This window comes from Diorhabda carinulata, chromosome 11, assembly GCF_026250575.1.
Source record: "Diorhabda carinulata isolate Delta chromosome 11, icDioCari1.1, whole genome shotgun sequence".
In the NCBI taxonomy this organism is placed as follows: Eukaryota; Metazoa; Arthropoda; class Insecta; order Coleoptera; family Chrysomelidae; genus Diorhabda; species Diorhabda carinulata.
Window position 1 is genome coordinate 10,318,169 of NC_079470.1, and position 18,692 is coordinate 10,336,860.

The 18,692-nt window shown below is 32.7% G+C and overlaps 1 protein-coding gene across 4 annotated transcripts in view; it reads left to right on the plus strand.

The window, feature by feature from the left end:
• The window catches only part of LOC130899319 (insulin-like growth factor 2 mRNA-binding protein 1), a 121,016-nt gene that overhangs the window by 46,802 nt on the left and 55,522 nt on the right, over window positions 1-18,692 (plus strand). The window contains exon 1 of one of the 4 annotated variants that reach the window (XM_057809185.1): window positions 1,563-2,030. The exons of 2 other annotated variants lie outside the window; for them this stretch is intronic. In XM_057809185.1, the coding sequence (XP_057665168.1) occupies window positions 1,963-2,030 (68 nt within the window). In that variant the 5' untranslated portion in view covers window positions 1,563-1,962. Of the gene's footprint in view, window positions 1-1,562; window positions 2,031-18,692 lie in introns of those variants that run through there. One more of the 4 variants, XM_057809187.1, reaches the window with a different exon arrangement.

Below are 18,692 nucleotides of genomic sequence, written 5' to 3' on the forward strand. Positions count from 1 at the left end.
TTATGATCAAACTGAGGAAAATTGATGCACTTGTTGTTTAATATCTTAAGTTACCATGTCAGTACCGTGGATAAATGAGTCAGTACCGTGGAACTCAAAATCCGACATTTGTGTCTTGCTCGTGATACTTTGAAGTTGTAGTAAATTCCTCTTAGAGTTTTATTTTTACAGTAAAATAGATGAATAATATGCATAAAAAAGTTAAATTTTAAAATCTTGAAATTTTGAATACAAAAAATCACAGTTAGAACGGAATCACCCATTTTTGAATTAGTAACTGCATACAGAATAGTGCTTCCCTGGTACCTAGACCGTTTTTAAACCCAAACTGCGTTTCACCATTAACTTATTCGCACTTTTAAAATATTCGTTTGTGTATAATCTTCAAAAAAGCTTTAAGTGCGTTGCTCATCAAGCTTATCAGTCTGTTGTCTTCACAAGTTTTGACATTGGTTTTCTTCGGGATAGTCACAAAGGTGAATTTTAGCCAGTCTAGGGGAATACTGCCGCTATCATATATTATGTTAAACGAGTTTGAACAGATATTTAGTATCTATTACTTTTTGGTATTCCACTTCAGCTTCTATTATTATTGGGCCCATTAGACTCTCGTAACTATTTACAACTATCCCTCTATGATCTTAAAATAGATTCTGAATCTATTCCTTCCAGACATTGCACAGTTCCTCTGGCTCAGTTATAATTCTGTTATTTACCCTAATCGAGTCGACGGTGTGCAGAATAGGGCCTAGAAACTGAGTCCTAATGCACTTCACATTTTATTTGGCTTACAAGAAGACATCGTTGTATCAACCCTTACAAGCTGACTTCTGTTGTCCCTCAAACTTTATGATCAATACAATCGAAAGCCTTAGAAAAATCACAAAAAGTTGTTGCAATGGAGTGATTGTTGTTTAGGCTGTAGAAAACATTATTTAGGAGAAAGAATATTGAATCATTGATGAATGCCTCTTTTTGACCAATCTTTCTATGATCGATCTTTATCTCCTCCCTTTTGCATAAGTATAATTATTGCCATCTTAAGGCAATTTGGAAAACTAGAGGCATAAAGAACTGTGTAAATTCGCATTAGCATTACGGATATGTGAAAGCAGATCACGAGGTGTTAAATTGTTGGCCACATTCACAAAGTCATTATTAAGGTTATCAGGTGAAGTAGAGATTGAAAAAATAATGTTTAAATTGAAAATATTGACTAGGTATGTGGAGGGAGAGTACTTAATATTTTTTTTAGATAAATTATTCTCGTTACAATAGATTTAAGAATGTCCAATGTTCGGTTGTAAAATTGTAAAACATTTTCGTGAAGATAAAATATTATAATCACTTTCGTAGACAGGACTAATCTAATTTACTGATCATGGATCGCATTAAATTTATATAGATACACCTTTAGATGGTGGAAACGTATAAAGTAACGAAATTGTACAATAAAATAGGGTGAGGTTTGATTTACCCCGCGAAAAGGGTGGGGAGATAAAAGCTGCATGTAACGGGGGGGTAGGCGTGGCATTATATGCGCGGTGAATCTAAATCCGAACGCACGGCGCTGTCTTTTCGGGCTTTAGTACGCATTTAGCTCCTATCTAGAGTGATATGTTGTGTTACGTCATTATAAAGAAAAACGCATTTTGGTTTCGCTTTCAAAAGTAACTTTTTTCGGCGATTTTCGAACATTTTTCGGCTAACGACTTTAACTTTTTTTATTGTTAAATCTACTTTTAATTTCCTTTCAAACTTGTTTTCGAATTAATTATTTGCAGACAAAAAAAATTATCATTATTCTATATTATTTCGCTGTCCCATTTTTTTTTGTTTATCTATAATTGGTATATGCGGAGGTAAAAAGATACATCTAAGACTGATTAATTTTAAGTGCTGCTAGTGTGATTTGTTACTGTTGTGGATATTTTTTGAGGAATATTCTACTGATCGGTCGATATGGAGAAATTTCAAGAACCGGATGATGATCATGATCAAGTTTTCGAAGCCGAGGAACCGGAACCGAGGTGAGAATAAAAACCGCTGTACTTTTCAGGGAAGTAAATTTATCAAAAAGGCGTTACCATCAAATTATATAGGTACGGCTTTTGTCGTTTTATATACCTACGCCGGAAGTTTGATATAAAAATAACATCAATAATATATTACCCATCACGTTAAAATAGACATTTTGAATTCATAAAGTAAAAATAGCTAGAAATTGGATGTTTTATAATTAAATGTTATATGATAATTGTTCATAAAAAAATCATTATTTATGTATATTTAGCAATAATCAAATAATTATGGAATAATGAATTCAAAACACCACGTATTCATACTATAAATTAGTGTGAGAATGAAATAAATAATATATCAAATTGTTAGAATTATCGCCATAAAATTTTTGAAAATATCGAATTTTTCTTCAACGGCGAATCAGACCAGACCAGTTGTAAAATAAACCCTTTTTCCAAATAATAATTTCACGCTATGGATCGAAAATGTTTGCTGTGCACTAAATTCTAATTATAATGCAAAAGTGGCCACTGCAGACAAACTACATTGACAGATGACGTTGAAATTTGTAGTTAATATACCAAATAATTGTCGTTAAGTCCTTGTCAACAAAAAAAAAAAAAATTCGAAACATTTTGTTACAAATTTATTCAAAATACAATATTTACTGTAATTATTCGATACTTAGAAGGGCCTAAAGCATTTCGTAAATTCATTTTTATTATTATTTAATAAATGGAACATTTAATGATGTATTCGAGATTTTTCGAGATTGTCAAACTGGAATCTAGTTCAAAGTTATGTAAAAATTGTATTCACTTTTTTCAACTTATGCATACCAAAATACATAACCTAAATTGTTAAAATTAAAATTTCGATATACGAAAAAACCATATAGTTAAATAAACAGAAACTTGAATCAAGTTGTTTACAGTTTTCTTACATCAAAAATTCTTCTTTATTATGTATGTGTACCATTCCAAAGAGTCATTTTTTTTTATTTGACTCTGTTCCAGGAGTCTATATAATTAAAAGTATTTTAATACAGTTATATGTTTTTATCGTATTTATTGACTTCTTAGTCTATTTTCTAAATGCCTGTCCCGTGTATAGAGCATATTTTGATTGTGTCCTTTATGGCTCATTCTAATTAAATATTTATCAAATTTGGTAGCAGCTAAGAAAATCTTTGTACATATAGTAGGGAAAGGTGGTTTACATTTTAATATTTAAAACCGATTTTGTTTGATAATTGATCATATTTTTTTCTACTACCGTGCTTAAACTACGTACTAGGCACTCTAAAACTTTATTTCACGCACTAGTGCGTAAAGAAACATACTTTAACCAATAGTGCATAAAAAACGTATTATTAAGGTCTTTGTAGTGTAGTGGCTAGAGTACGAGGATCACATGCGGGAAGTCCCAGGTTAAAGTCGCGCTGATGCCAATTTTTATTTTTCTACTTATGTATTAATAATTATTTTCAGTTGGCACTTACTAATACCAAAGAGAAAAGTTGAACATTTAATAACACAAATTTGTCTGTAGTTTTGTTTATAATCTTTATTAAAATGTACAAAGTATCAATAAATATATATTAAAGGGAAAATTACAATTAAACTTCTGGATTTTTATCAAATTTTTGATAATAGAAAAAATATTGTATGCAATTCATGTGTAAAGTCCTTTTTTCAACTCACATTTGTTGAAAGAAGGCTACTTTACACACTTGTTACGTAAATAACTTTTTTCTTAATATAATGTATTATTTATCATTATTTCATAACAATTATGGTTATTAAATAACGAGACTGGTTATGAAAAAGGGTTTTATTAAAAAAATTATTCTACATTCGAATGCTCCCCTTCATTATACTCCCCTCCCCTTGCTACACATCTTTCCATACGTTTTTTCCATTGATCGAAGCAGCGCTGGAAGTCTTCTTAGGCGACTGCCTTTAGGGGCTCTGCCGTTTTTTGCTTTACCGCTTTTCCATCGCCTCAAATCGGGTCCCTTTCAAAGCAGATTTTATCTTCGAACACAAAAAAAGTCGCACGGTGCCAAATCTGGTGAGTACGGCAGGTGTTCTAGCACCGGAGTGCGCTTACTGACCAAATACACAACTCGGGTCGCTTTTTACGAACTCTTTCTCGCAGTCTTGGTAAAACTGACAAATAGTAAGTCTGGTTGACAGTCTGACCCTCTAGAACCCATTCATTCATTACGAAACCGTTAATGTCGAAAAAAAAACGATCAACTACAGTAACTGTAAACTGAGTTTACCTTCAGTCTCTGAAGACGATAACTTGGTTATCGAAACGCGCGTCAGAAAGTGTAATCGTGAGTGTAAACAGTGGATTCAGTATGAATATCACCAACGGTTCCAGAAATTCCAACATAGAGGCAAGATTTTAATGGAACTATGGTTTTTTTGTTTGATTGCAAAACTGGTTGTTTCAACTAAAGCTATACTCTATAAAAACAATTAGGTGGAAGTTAGTGGATAATTTTAAGATGAAAATGTTACCAATTCCGTATATCGTCGAGGTGTGTCTTCTTATCAAAAAAATTTGATTGAATTGGTGGTAATTTCATCAACCGTTAATCAAATTTCTACCCTCCTTAACCTTCTTGATACTAATTTAAGATTCCGTGAAATATTTTTGGACGAATCTCCTTATCCGTCTTGCTGTGTTCAAATGACTAAGATCCCTATGGATAAACAACCGCGATTCGTGATTTCTTTAGTTGCCGGTGAGCTGCTAAACATGCAGGTGTTTAGTAGATGGCAATCCCCTTTCAATAATCCTCCTTTAGGACGCAGTTATCTAAATTAATTAGATGTTTAGCTATTCGATGACCATATAAATAAAATATTAATGCTTTCCAAATTTGTTTTTTTTTTCTTCAAAATATCGTACAATGCATGGGGCGACAGCAACTCGAAATCGGTGCTATGATTGTAGCTCTAAGAGGAATACTAAAGACACTGTTACCTGCAGTTTACGCCAATATGTTTTTTGCAAGAGTCACTAAAACTACTAGCTGACAAAATTTGCTCCTTCTCACGTGGAGAAAGCAGATTTTTGAAATTTTGATTATAATTAAAATTCACTTTACATTTGATACACTTTATAATACAAAATTTTCTTAAAACATTTATTTTAATTTTTTTATAAGATAAATTTCGCTAGATTAAATCAGTGCATTTTTCAACTTGTGATGTGTAGTTCCGCAGCACGTCCGCCGAGGGTTAAATTAGACCGCTGTACAATAAATGCGGGAGTTATATAGAATAATTGCGGCAATCTTCTTGTCATTAAAAAGACTTGTTTCGATTAACTTTTTGTATACATCTGTATAAAGTACCGTTGCTGTGGTTTTCGTCCAATTAAAACTCAACCGACTACCGGTTTCTTTGTTTATATCTTTATCAGAATGTCGTTATTTAAAATCAAACCTTTAATTATGACGACTTAACTATATAACTAAAAAAATTACTTCGGCCAAATGGCACGTGTTCGACGGACACCCTTAGGAAGTCGAAGTGCTGCCTAAATTTTGTGGCAGATCTCATTCTTACGTTAACTAACTGTCGACGGAAAAACGGGTTCATTATTGGTCATGTTTTAAAGACAGATGGTGCTCAATTAAATGAAATGAAAAAAATTTTATAGGTTCATCATGTTCTGCAATCTACGGTGCGATTACGATTATATTAATAACTTTGAAATAAGATCCATCTTTCGGAGTTGAAACTCACTTCCGGACGTAACTACATTAACAACGCCCTTCGTGTTCTTCATTTATTTATTTATTCAATGTATTTTTATGTAAGCTGAATCAAAATTCAATATTTGTTATCACAATTAGTTTCATTTGCTGTAATATGAGGGTTGATCAATTTTGATTTGAGTTTTATTGTTTTTGAGTAAACCTGCAATCTCACGACACGATTTTGATTTGTATTTTAAGGTAATCAGACAATTCAAATCCTTTTAAAAAAAATTCACTTGAAAAGTATCTATTTTTTGCTATTGTTCTATTTCAATTAGAAAAAGTCACTTTGACCCCAATAGTTAATTGAAATAAGCACAATAATTATTAAATGAAAATAAATATTTATTTACAAATACATACTTTCGAGGCCTTTTACGTTCGACACTTAATCTATATTTTACTTAGATACATTCATTTTCCACTAAATTTAATTAATTTTCTTTTCAATACAAGAAATAAATTCTCAATAAACAATTAATGTTTTTCATGTCCGACTTGTCAAATATGCTGTCAATTCAAATATTCTAGGGCCGTTGTAAAATTTGAATATAGTTTCTAGTAGAAAACTAAACTGATCTGCTTGTGATACTTCGGGCATTGATGATGAAGTAAACTTACATGGAGTGCTATTTGAGTTGTTTACAGATACTAGAAACATTCGTCTTGGTCAAAATATGGAATTAAATCGCAAACAATCTCGTGTGATGATTTTCTACGTTCGATGTGGATTAAACCGACAGCAGTATCAATTTGCTTCGTGAAAGTCGTGCAAAATCGACTATTGTGCCAAAAAACTTCGATGCTGTGCGTAAGCTGATATCGCAACATCGTCATGTGACATATCGTGAAAATGAGGCAAACTTGGATATTAGTTCCAATCGCATACATTCAATATTCCATGACCATTTGGCTATCAAAAAGATTTTTTTTTGCCTTGGATACCGCATAATTTGACAATCGATCAAAAAAAGTGTCGATTGGTACAAAGAAATGTTCAATAGACGTCTATAAGATCGGCACAGGTGAAGAATCATGGATCTATGCATATGAACCCGAAACAACAATCGACTGTATGGATCCTTCAATACGAGCCAAATCCAAATAAAGTTGTTCGCACACGTGGCTCTCCCAAGGAAATGGTCGGCTGTTTTTTCGGAAAAACTGTACACCGTTCCATTAAAACGTTCGATTCTGAATGGTACATCAGACGATCAATCTCCACCACGGCAACGCGACCTCTCACCCAACAATTAGAATTAAAACGTTTTGTGTCAGTCAAAACATCGAATTGATGTTGATTCCTCCTTATTTCCGCAGATCAAAAATAAATTTCAAGGTCTACGTTTTTCTACACCCGAAGAAGCGGTTGATGATGTTCAAATCAAATGTTTTGGAGGTACCTCAATCGGAATAGAACAAATATATCAAACGCATCCAAAAGTGTATTAATTTTAATGGGAAATATTTTGTAAAAAAATGAAGCCGTATCCAATTACAAATATTTGTTTTTATTTGTCTATATGAAAAGTTAAGTAGCAACCCTTGTAATGATAATTTTTAACTTTTATTCACAACTGTTATATAATGTACCCATTATACATCTCGACCTTAATAATACCCATTAATCACGGCAGTGATGAATGAATTCATCAATCACTGCTGTCAGATGCTTTCTTGATTTAGCTATATTACATTGTTTTGCTACAAAAAATGTAAAACACTACTAAATATTTTCAATTTAGTTCTGTACACGTGAAAGTAAATCAGATTCGAAACCAGGACCTCCATTTTAAAGACATGGAACATTAACACTGAGCTGATCAGCGACATGATTGTATCTGACTTATATCTGTTTCTTAACGTACCATGATTTGTGAAAAAATTTATAAATTAAAATAGCCTTTAAGACAAACTAAATTTGACTCAAAATTGTCAGCATTAGTGTGTGTTTAGATTTTTCAGTGTTTTAATATTTTGTGTCAAATTATGTGGAAAAACCAATTAAAAATGGATATAAAAAATGAAAGTGATTTTTCTTTAACACCACCAGAACCTGCTGACGTTGCCTCTTGAAATTTATTGCCGGAAAAGTTGAGGAAAGTATATAAAATGGCATATGAATCCTGAACTGGCAACAGGGATAATTAATAACTATAAATAAGTACCGTCATATTTTAAGATTAAATGCCCCATATTTGTAAAACTAATACATAAATTTTTGTGTTGATTATTATGGAGATGAAACACGATTATTATAATTTTTGATAACTATATACAATGAACAATAATATATTGTATGGAATATTTGTTATAATAAAATAAAAATAACAAAAATATTTTTTGGTAGACGTAAATAAAGTACAGTATTCTACTCGCGTATAATGAGCTATTATTCCCTCGGTTATTTATTCCATTTGCTAGCGTTCGTGGTAATAAACTTCGTGAATAATATACACCCATTATACACCAGTGAATAATATATTATTATCTGTTGTATTAATAGTTAATTCTAGAATACATTTAAGATTGAATAAAATACGCTCAACGTTTTTTTCTTTTCGTGTCACGTTTGCTTTACTATAATTTTCATGGCTAGTTGGATATATATATATATATATGTGTGTGACTTGGCTGTTTACAGGTATCTTCGAACCTCATTTAAAAAATATAGGGGAAAAATAACTTGTTAGAACAGCCTGCAAACATTTTCTAAACCTGTTTTTATATAAGGTACGTTCGTGATTGATTACTGGTTATTCTGTCCTATAAAGTTGAAGGAACGGTGATATTTTGAAATTCCTTACCTTAATTTGAAGGTGAGCTATTAAAAATTCATCGTATTATTATTTTTATGGAATTCTTTTGATTAACTTAAGTATTACTCCTACCTATACAGTTGAATGCATCCCGCAAATTGTATGCTTTCAAAGAGATGCTCAAACATGCTCTATAGGTGACACATCTCCTGATAAGCCGCGTCATGAAAGACGACAATAACTCTCAACAAGTGCTTTTGATATAAGGTTTAATAATTTCATTTCTATCGTCATCAAGTAGTCACTATGGATATAAATTTTATGGATATCAGTTTTTCAATCATTTCCGAAGCTCCGCGTTTTATCTTCTGACAATTTTATGGACGCGGGACATTCATTTTAATTGTTAATGTTAAATGACCTGTTGTGTAAGTGTGAAACTTAAACATGATTATTAACTTTTTCGGATTCGAGTTTTTTTATTTAGAAAATTATCGACCCTGATCTATATACTTTGATTTTGCTGCCACGCATTTTCACTTCATCAAAAGCACTCGTACTAGTTAAATGAAACAAACAAAACGTAAGATGAAAATGTCGCCGGTAGCAGCCTCGAACCATCTTTGTACGCCCAAATAATGTGCTATGATCTAATTTTGACGTCACTTTTGACTGTCATTACTTATCAGGTATTTTTCATTTAGAAAAAAGAACATAACTAGTTAGACGGAGAGTGGTCAATACTGCCGTGTGCAGTATTTTATGTATTTTGAGCCGCTGAATCCAAATATGCCCGGTGATTTTGCGAAAAAATGCTACATTTTGTTTAAATTGCAATTGTTTAAACAAATTATGAACCAATGGTTTTTTGATTATTCCGTATAATGCGTGGTGATCAGAGCTTGTGGCCACGTGCTGCAACGTTGAGAAAACGCTTAATCGTCAATCGCGATAAGTGCCAAACGCCGCCCCTGCACTAATATCGAAGTATACCAATTTGTAGAGTAAGGTTCAAAGAACAAGTACGATTTTTCAATTTTAAAACATGTTCAGTTGGTCAAAAGTTATTAACATCGAAAGTTAGTAAAAATCGCCGAATTTCAAAAATTTATAAATTTTTAAATGAGTATTATACGGAAAAATGACAAGAGATCTTATATTCTTGAAATGGGCCATATTTGTTCATAATTTGTTTAAACAAAACGTACCAGTTTTTCGCAAAAACCCCGGCATTATTTGGATTCAGCGTCTCAAAATACATAAGATTGCGCATTGACAGCTTCCGGACTAAGTAGCTCTGCCTCATACATATGATGAAAAAAACAGATAGATTGATGGACCTGCGAGGATTACATTCGTTAGAAATTGAGGACAATTCAATGCTTAGTAGTATTACGAACAGCCGCTGAATATTTCGTCATTCTAGTTATTTATCTAAATTTGTGAAAAATATGTTTCGCAAATGTTGTCGCAGTACACATTCATTTATATAATTTTTTAATTGAAAACAAGTTTGCTATCATTTTTCATTGAATATATTAATCATTGATCTCCGAGAGGTCCACAAGAATCACCATCCACTTATCAAAGATTTATTTCTTTTATCATTGGATGTCAAAGTTCGTACAATAATATTCATAAATGAAATATGAATCACGATTGTTTCTCATGAATGGAATTAAAATGAAGAAAATAGTGAGGTGAGTTAGCGGTGTAGATTTTTTTCAACCTTTGATTTATCAACTGTTAAAAATGCAAAAAAAAGATTTCAATTATTGGTTTCAGATTTACGGAGATACCTACATTGGTTTCCGTCCGTTTCTATTTCTACAGTAGAATTTTCAGTTTCATGGCATGACTTATAATTTTGTAGGTATTCGTTATATATTTTTTATCAATTTCTACTAATACCAAGTCATCCGCAAAGACCACACAATGAAGTTTATAATTATGACAATCCCCAATAACAAATTGAATATTATGCTTCTTAAACCTCTTGCTTACCTCTTGTTAAGAGGTAAGCAAATTTACGAAGATATGCTTAATACCCTTGGTGATCAATGTCTTTCGTATTCGACCGTGAAACATTGGACTGCAATCTTCAAAAGAGGCAAATTTTCTATTGAAGATGATGACCGTTCGGAAAGGCCAGTTTCTGTGTTAGTCCCCGAAAATATCGATGCAGTTCATGACATGATTTTATCAGACCGTCGAATTGGGCTAAAACGGATATCTGAAGCACGGAATATTTCATACGAACGCGTACATCATATAGTTCACGTCAATTTGGACGTGAGAAAAAGTGCTGTAAAATGGATCCCCAAATGTTTGAATGTTGATCAAAAGCGTGCAAGGGTAGAAGTATCGCGTTCGATCTGTGCTCAATTTGAAAATCGATGGAATGGCGACACTCTGGTTCTCCAAGACCTATGAAGTTTCGTGTCCAAAAATCTGCTGGAAAAGTTCTTGCTTCACTTTTTTGGGATTGCCATGGAGTAATCATAATTGATTTTTTGGATAACTGGATTAGTATTCGACATTACTGACCACTCTACGGGAAAAATTGAAGAGAAAAAACGCGGAAAGCTATACAAAGGTGTTTTGTTTTTTCAGGACAACGCCACTGCACACAAATCTCATGTTACCATGCAAAAATTCGTGATTTAGGGTTTGAATTACTGAAACGCTCCCCTTATTCACCAGATTTGGCTCCGTCCGACTATCTTCTCTTTCCTCAACTGAAAAAAAGTTGAAAAGGTCGTAAATTTTCTTCCAACGAGAAGGTAATAAAAGCTGTGGAGGTCTGGTTTACAGAGTAAGAAGAAACATTTTTTTTTGAAAGGTCTAGAGACGTTGCAGGTTCGCTGTAATAAATGTATCCAATTAAGAGGAGAATATGTAGAGTAATAAAATATTTTGACATTGAAATTTTGTTTGGTTCTATAGTAGGCTAAGAATTTTTCAATATATCCTCGTATTTAAAATAATCTTGATAGTAACACTCCGATTCAATTTTTGGTATAATTTTTTGGCAATAATTCTTTTATAGATTGAACTGTACCTTATATGGTAACATAATGAGATTTAGTCTCCTGCATAACTTACAACAGAAATTTGATGATTGTGATGATTCAGTTTCTGGATATGCTTCAATTTTAGAAGAATTCATGCCCTTATTAGAAAATTTCTATTGTATTACAATAATAATTATTTGAGGGGAATAGCCAATTATTATTAATAAATTCTTATCTGAATAAATAAAAATAAGGTGGAAAACATTTAGGATTCAGAAGCAAGTTAGTACAAAAAATCGGGTAGACCAAAAATTATTTTCCTACTTGTTGCCTACCAACATCAAAAAAGAAGTTATTTCGAGATACGAGTAACTCAAAAAATATTTACAAAACCATTTTTCGTTTTATGTAACTTCATAGAACGTAGAAATGCCCGGAAATCCCCATAGCCGCATAATATAACTTTGTTTACCGATGTACCTTCCCGGAAATTAGTATGTCCAATATTTTAACGCAGATACAAAGCTAGGATGAAACCTATCCTGCTGAAACCAGAACTTTAGATGAAATTGTATTATTAGTATCTGGAAACATGTTATAAGAATGGGTAGGTAAACAACAACTAGGATTGCGATGTGTGTTGTGCAAGAAGGATGGCAAAGGAGAAGAAAATAATGCTTTACTTATGTAATACTTGTAATGTTGGGCTATGTACTGCACCTTGCTTCGAAATTTATACGACAGAAAATTATTATTACTGTTATAAAAGTACAAAAAAATATTTTTACTGATAAAACTTTGCAATATTTCGATCTTTCCTGCAATCTAAATCAAAGTCCAAAATTAAAATCAATATTTCAATTCAGTTTTTGCCAAGACTGTTTTAACATGAAAACATTGATTTCTAAGGTAGGTTTTTAAAAAAAAATCTTAGTTGATGTGTTCATTATCTATCTAATGACGACGTTGAATTTTGAAGTTATGCTAAAAAACTAGTTCTGCGAATTTTTTAAAACCGGATCTTTGACGAATTAAATGATTTTGACGAGATTTGCGGTGTAACAGTTTTTAATAACTTACCCCTCTTGAGTGGTAATAATTTATGTCATATAGAACAGACTTAAAAAACACACCATATTCATAAATTTCATTAACAACATCAAACTAACAATAATAAATAAAAATTATTGGAATTATGAACATAATTTTGATTTATGCTAGAAGTTTAGGATACTCGAAAATATCTGTTTTGTTTTGTATCAGTCTTTATTTATCACCATTTGCTTCATGTAGATTGTTTTAGGGAATCGTTTTGGCTTTACAAACACTCTGCACCTATACCTAAAAGACTCTACATTTTATTGTTCTGCTTCGAAAATACATAGACTCCTCCCAAAAGAGGCTGTTTTTTTGGAGCTCTTGTGTCTTACTTCCCTAGGTGTCATCTTCTGCCATGCCATGCCCATCGTCTGTGGTATTTGACGGAGCAGTGACCTGTCAGAAGACCGATTACCAATTTCATGTCGTTTCCAATCATCACGAGAGGTTTTTTAGACTTCTCAGCTGATATGGTTATAAATATTTTGGATTGCCTTAGGCCTGGGTTGTTTCTCCAGTAAGACTCCATCTGATTCTTTAGCCATTCGATCAGTTCGTTATTTATATGGCATCCCTTGAGGCCACAGTATGGTTCTGGGCCAAGGTATGGAATCGTTGCCGCTTTTTTTGGCAAGGCTGTCAGCTCCCTCATTTCCTGGTATACCGTGGTAACCTAGTTTTATTAGCTAGTGCTTTTGGAGTTTGCTTATACTCCAACACTAGTTTGAATGTACAATATTTGTCGATTCTATTCGTTTGAATGTTATAAAAATTAAGGGATGAGTCGATTCTTGATACCACCGATTCGTGGATATTGGTATCGGTATCGAGAATCGATCGCAAAAATCGATACGGATACCAGTAAATGGATGGAAAAATTATTTTTAAATACAGTTTATATTAGTATCAAAATGAAATTATCATATTTTGAAAAATAATTTCGTAAAATATTTGTCTTTGTTTAAATAACAGGCTGCCAGTGGATAATGATTTTGATTTTTGATACAATAACCAAAAATCCAAAGAGCTTAACGTAGACCATGTGTTTTTTCTCTCTGTTAAAGATTGGCCCAATTTAATTTCAGAGTAAATGTTATTAATATTAAACCATTGTTTGTTTTTTATTTACGAAATTGTCTCATTTATCCCAGTATAGGCATATATACTTTAAAATTGAGTAAGAGAATCTTTTGTACAAGCGGCTATTATACATCGATGTTATCGGTATCGAGAATCGATTTTTTAGGTATCGATATCGAGAATTTTGGTATAGACACATCTCATGGTCTAAGAAATAACGTGCGACGATTAAAATAAAAGTTGATGCTATTAATGTTCAATACGGATTCAATACTCTGAGTATTTTTTCAAAATCAACATTTTATAAATGTTCGTCGATGAGGAGCAAAAGTATTTTTCGCTAGGAAAAATACCAACTACCTCTCGGTCTTTTAAAGTAGTTTATATATTTCTACCTTTTTACCAAGTATACAGAAAAGAGAAGGTCTCGAATCGCACATAACCTGTTAGGTTTATAAAATTAGTTCACATCCTGACAATATGGGCTGGTAAACAAACAATGACTCATATTGTTTGCGAATATAATTGAATTTGCCATAAATGCCTCTCTATATCGAATTATTTACAAACTAACTTTCACCTGATTTAATTTTAACCAGTAACGCATGTGTGCGAGACCCTAGTAACACACCTACTCTAATTTTAAAAAATGTGGGCTCCTGGTAGTAAAGACTTTTAAGTATAACAAAGGTATACCTACGTAAAGTATACCATTTAGTACCTATACGAAACGACATTCCAAATACCTCGCTCTGCATTCGACCGAAATTCGTTTTACTTACCTCTTCACCCCCTCTATCAGTTATTGCCCTTTACTTTCACTCATTGTATTTCCAATGTTGCCAAATGTTAATGTTCGAACAAACTATTGATGACAAATTGATGAACCGAACATATTTTTTCTTGTTTAAACTGTGACAAGAAGTACATTGGTCAGTCAAATAGGTCACTCACCAATCGGATAACCTCTCATAAAAGCGATAGCACATTATATCCTAACAGATGTTCATCAGCGACACATGTCTATTATGTAGGACATAAATTATGAATCTGACAAATGAGGAAAACTACAAAAAACTTCTATTTTTAGAAACCACATATCTTTCCCAAAATGATCCATGCATTAATAAGAAAACTGATCTAAATCACCTTAATTTAATCTAAATCTTCTAGTTTTTCAAAAAAAAATTTATAAAATAAATTCAACACCATCGACATCCAATTAATCATAACTAATCTATGAAATTCAACTCCATTCATAACGACATAACCTAAAATTACTTTTTTCTTTAACTTGGCCACAATTCCACTACAAAACACTTGTAATAAGTTTTTAAGTTCCTCCAATGTTTTTCTCATTTATTTAAACTATACACCCCACAACAATTATCACATCACTGATATTTTAAGATATTTTTAATACCTAATTTCAGTTTTTTGGGACAATCTGTATATGTATCAACTCAATAGATATTGTTTGGTTTCGTATTATGGGCAAAAAATATCAAAATTACTTACAAATTTTTTTGGAGGCAAAAATGCTCGAGTAAATCAATTCTGCCTTGGAGAATGTATTGGGATCGAGAACTTTCTAAGCAAATTGTGTTATTGTATAGTGAAAATTTGAATTTATTTTGTTAATAATGGATGTACCTCAACGTTTAACAAGACATGTGACGAATGAAGAAACCGCTAGAATCATCGCGCTCATACAATATGGCCGCAATCAAAGATACGTCTCCGGGGTAATTGGAGTTCAACAAAACATCATATCCAGAGTTGTTATTCGCTACCAAGAAACAGGGCAGCTAACCAGAAAACCCGGACAAGGCCGCGGAAGGGTAACTTCGGTAATAGATGATTGTTATTTGATGTTAACGGCGTTAAGAATTAGGCATACCACCGCTCGAAGGTTGCAAACAGATTTGTTGAATGCTCGTAATGTCCGAATAAGCCTACAAACAGTTCGAAATAGGCTGAGAGAAGCAGGTATATGAGCCAGAGTGCCAGCTAGAGGTCCACGTTTTACCAGAGAGCATCGAGTAGCAAGATGAGAATTTGCTCGAGAACACGCAAATTGGAATATTCAAGCACGGTCCAATATTTTATTCACAGATGAATCAAGATTTTGTCTGTATTCACATCAGATAGGCTTGTACCAGTATATAGGCTACGTGGTGGAAGTTAGTACCAGTGAATTATAGAAAACTAAATGCTGACAGGTACATAACCAATATCCTAGAACCCCTTGTAGTGCCCTATATGTCTCATATCGATGACAACTCTGTGCTAATGTACGATAATGCTCGTCCACACACTGCTAGAGTGGTTCGGCAGTACTTAGAAGAGGTCGAGATACCCACCCTGAATTGGCCTGCACGTAACTAAGACCTTAACCCAATAGAGCATGTCTAGGACCATCTAGGATGGCAAATTCAGCAACATCCGGCACCAATAAGAACACTAGATGATCTTCAAAATGTTTTTTTTTAACTTCTGGGAAAACATGCCGAAAGGGTACGTCCAGAACCTGTTTAGAAGCCTTCCAAGACGAATGGAAGATGTAATTAGAGCGAGGGGCGGCAACACACGCTACTAGAAATTCATTGGCTGGTTTTAGTTTAAGCACCGTTCATTTTTTTGTATACATGTTTTGTACAATTTTTCTGATATTTTCTATGTTTTGGTAAATCAAAACTTTTTGTCCTCTGTAGATTAAACTGATATAAAATGAATGTTGCAAAAGGCGTATCTATTGGTGTTTTAATTCGTAATAATAATAAAATTCGGAAAACAGGCAAGACATTTAAAATATTTAAAAAATAATGAGTGATGTGATAATTTTTGTGGGGTGTATATTTCTTAGGGTGGGTTTAATTTATACACACTGTCGTTAACTTATTTAATCTATTTAAACACAATAGACTTAACTAATTTATATAATAATAATTATCTACTTATATTCACCTGTTACTTTTTATTACTTTTATCCGTTTACTTTGACATTGAACAGGACCGACATCACGGTCCATGCCGTGGACGAGCTCGTAACATCTCTTCATATTTATCATACGAAATCTGTTGTGTCAATTAAATTTGATAAATTTAATCTCATTTTTTATACGTTGAAATTTTATTTTACAAATCAAAGTAACCCAAGAGCTAAACCTAAGCTTATTATAGCTTATCTCCTCTGTTAACAAATAACGGCAACAGTGTTCGCAACTCTGTTTAGTGCGGTAGAATGCTATATTGTAATGTGACACGTGTTGTACCGCAGGAGCCGGGTTCAGAAGGGGAAGCCAAATATAAGAAGGCCTCATTGATGAAATAAGAATACTGAAGTTGTTGGAATCGATATAGCTGTTTTTATTTTCGGTAGTTTGCCGTTGATACTGACCTTGTTAGTTGTTTTAAAAGATTATCAAACCTGTTGAAAAATTGATCGAAATAGTTTTTCAGGGAGTGTTTTGTTCATTTCCGGTATCGAGTAATTTCATGGATTTTTTATTATGATTATTTAGATCAAAATATAAAGAAACAAGAAGAATATGTTAGTCGGTTTTAAAGATATTCCAAGGGTGCAAAAAGTTTTATATTCATAAATACGAGGGTGGGCGGTTTTACGGAAGCGCAACTCTCAGAAATTGACGAATCTTTCACTAAACTGTTTTCTTGTTGGTTAAATATGTTATTTAAACATCATTTTTTATGTGGAAAAACAATAAACGAAATCGAGAAAAACTTATATCAATATTTTGATCTGTAAGCTGCTTTTAAAAGTAGTCACATGATTACTGATGGAGCTGAATATCTGAGACCGTCATTTCTGGGGTTGGTATCGATATTGCATATTGCTGATCAAAAGCCGGCCCTAATTAAAAATTCAAACGAATAATTGGTTATCTGTAAACGTACGCCCAAGAGAATTTTTTCGTCGATATGTCACAGTAGATGAAAATTGGATACATCTTTATAACCCAGAAATAAAAATACGAAGACGTGCTCCCAAGAAGCTAAAACTTCTTTTTAGTCGATAAAGTCATTATCACAGTATTTTGGAATTCTGAAGGTACGTTTTGCTCGGTGGTACGACTAAACGTTGAACGATTGTTGTCAACCATTTTGCTCGAAGGGTCTGGGATCGTTAATTTTTCACTAGGCGCCTATTTTAAAAACTAATAATTTTCTTAATTAAATTTATTAAACAGTATCTCAATCAAACGAGAAAACAACAATACAGAAATAAGTATACGATTTAACTAATTTTCGTCAAGTTAAATAATATTTTTTTGATTATTCATTAATCTTTTTTCACAATGAACTTGTCTCAAATTATGGTCTACATTAATAAAAATGATCTTGTAATAAATTCGTGAGAGGTTCTGCACATTTCAAAAGATACACTACCCGCAAATCACCCCAAATGCCGATGCATAAGATATATGTATAAAAATGAATAACCAGCCCCTCTATAATAGAAGGATCAGGATCGCTTTGTCAATTGAAGTAGGTATTAAAAGACAAAATTTTTCTGTATAGATTCTTTCACCTATATACAACTGCAATAGGTCCAGTCACAAGCATTATTAGTCCTACCAACCAAAAAACTTGGGGTTGGAATATAAGGACTACTGACCCACGCTATATCCGGCAGGTTCGGATTTAGTATCCTTTTATCCGCTCTTCCAGTGAAAAAGGTCTTTCAAATAAAAAGAATCCCATCATTTATTGTTTTTTATTCACCGAAGTAACCAAAATGAATATAATAATTCAAATATTTCCTATAATATGTAGTTATGAGTCTCACATTTAATTGTGTCATATTTTACTTATGTTCAAAAAAATTAATTACTGCAAAATTTGCCAATCAATAATCGTATCAAAGAATTCCGAGAGATCTACTGTATTTATTCCGGCGACTTCAGAAAACCATCA